The following is a 1,420-nucleotide window of genomic DNA, read 5'->3' as shown; positions in this document are numbered from 1 at the left end:
AACATAGATTATTCTATTCAACATAGATTGATATTTTTTTGTACCTAAAGTAAAGTAATTGAACAGGCTCTAAGATGATACCAATAACCTCAAATGCCCCAAAATCGACGAGCGCCTGATTCCACCACGTCATGCCACATTTAGTTTCAGAGGAGCAGCCACTCGGATATCACGAAAAGTTAGAACAAATAGGACAAAGTAGTGGTACACATTTTGAAAACGAAACAATCATTGGTACTCCTTGATGTGGATACTTGGCCACTTTTCTTTACATTGAATACCTTCCTGGCAGCCCGGGGGGGGGGGGGGAGAGAGTTTTGGACGAGAGAGTTTGCACGAGACACGCCGATCACGTGAAAGGGAGACTTTATGTGAGCTTCAAGCCTTACGGGGAGCACAGAACAAAACCGAAAGGACGGAGCCAAATGGGAAATTCGTGTAAAGTGCCTTTCGCACGGACACAACGTCGGATCAGATGTAGGAATAGTTTTAATTTACCTTGTAGCGAAACACTGCCAGGTTCTATACTCGAGAATCCAGACAATGCCCTTTCAGAGCACCAGGTATTTTACTTTTTCGAATATATTATTCATTATATGATTTGAAACCAAATAAATGTTTCCTCAAAATAATATCAATAACTCGCGCGTCCAAAAAGGAAAAGAAATTAGAATTAACTCCACGGGGCAAAAACAGTAAAACAGTTGATTTCAGGAGTGTTATTCTAGAGTTGAAATTATATCACACAGAGTCTTTTCCAGATTTTAAAAAACTGTTGTGTAATTCGGAAGAGTTACCATTAACGAACCTGCGTAAGATCGACGTTTTGAGTCCTGGATGTGAGTGTATTGTCTTTCGTATTCCTCGGGAACCTGTAGTGGTTCGTGGACAGACTGGTAGGCCAGGTACAGGAACAGGGGCTAGGGGGTGAAAGGAAAGGTTGTTGTCATACCTGTACTGACGACAAGGAAAGATTGTTGTCAAAGATGTACTAACGTCAAAGATGTACTAACGTCAAAGATGTACTAACGACAAGGAAAGGCTGTTGTCAAAGATGTACTCTCGCTTCTCTCTCTTGCATTTTTTAACTCCCAGTGGAGCATAAGCCATCAACAACATTTCTCCAGCGAAGCCTGTCATGTGCATCCTCTTCTAGCTGTATCCTTCATGTCCCCGCATTTTTCATTTTAGCTGGTACCGTTCGCCTCCCATGTCATCTTTGGTCTTCTATCCTTTCTTACGTTTTCCAAAGATGTACTAACGACAAGGAAAGGTTGTTGTCAAAGATGTACTGACGACAAGGAATGCGCAAAAATTAAGTTAATCACACATAAAGCGGTGACTGGAACCACACACACACACACGCACGCACACACACACACACACACACACACACACACACACACACACACACACACAC

General features: G+C 42.2%; 1 protein-coding gene across 1 annotated transcript in view; it reads right to left on the bottom strand.

Moving 5' to 3' along the window:
* LOC101845365 (arylsulfatase J) overlaps positions 1-1,420 on the bottom strand; it is a 9,338-nt gene that overhangs the window by 2,907 nt on the left and 5,011 nt on the right. The window contains exons 4-5 of the mRNA XM_013089427.1: positions 1,242-1,257; positions 809-920 (exon numbers count right to left, since the gene is read on the bottom strand). Of these exons, the coding sequence (XP_012944881.1) occupies positions 809-920; positions 1,242-1,257 (128 nt within the window). The remainder of the gene's footprint in view (positions 1-808; positions 921-1,241; positions 1,258-1,420) is intronic.

The sequence above is a fragment of the Aplysia californica genome, unplaced genomic scaffold, assembly GCF_000002075.1.
Source record: "Aplysia californica isolate F4 #8 unplaced genomic scaffold, AplCal3.0 scaffold00949, whole genome shotgun sequence".
Lineage (NCBI taxonomy): Eukaryota > Metazoa > Mollusca > Gastropoda > Aplysiida > Aplysiidae > Aplysia > Aplysia californica.
Note: the sequence above shows the minus strand (reverse complement) of the source record. Positions and strands in the feature narration are given on the sequence as shown.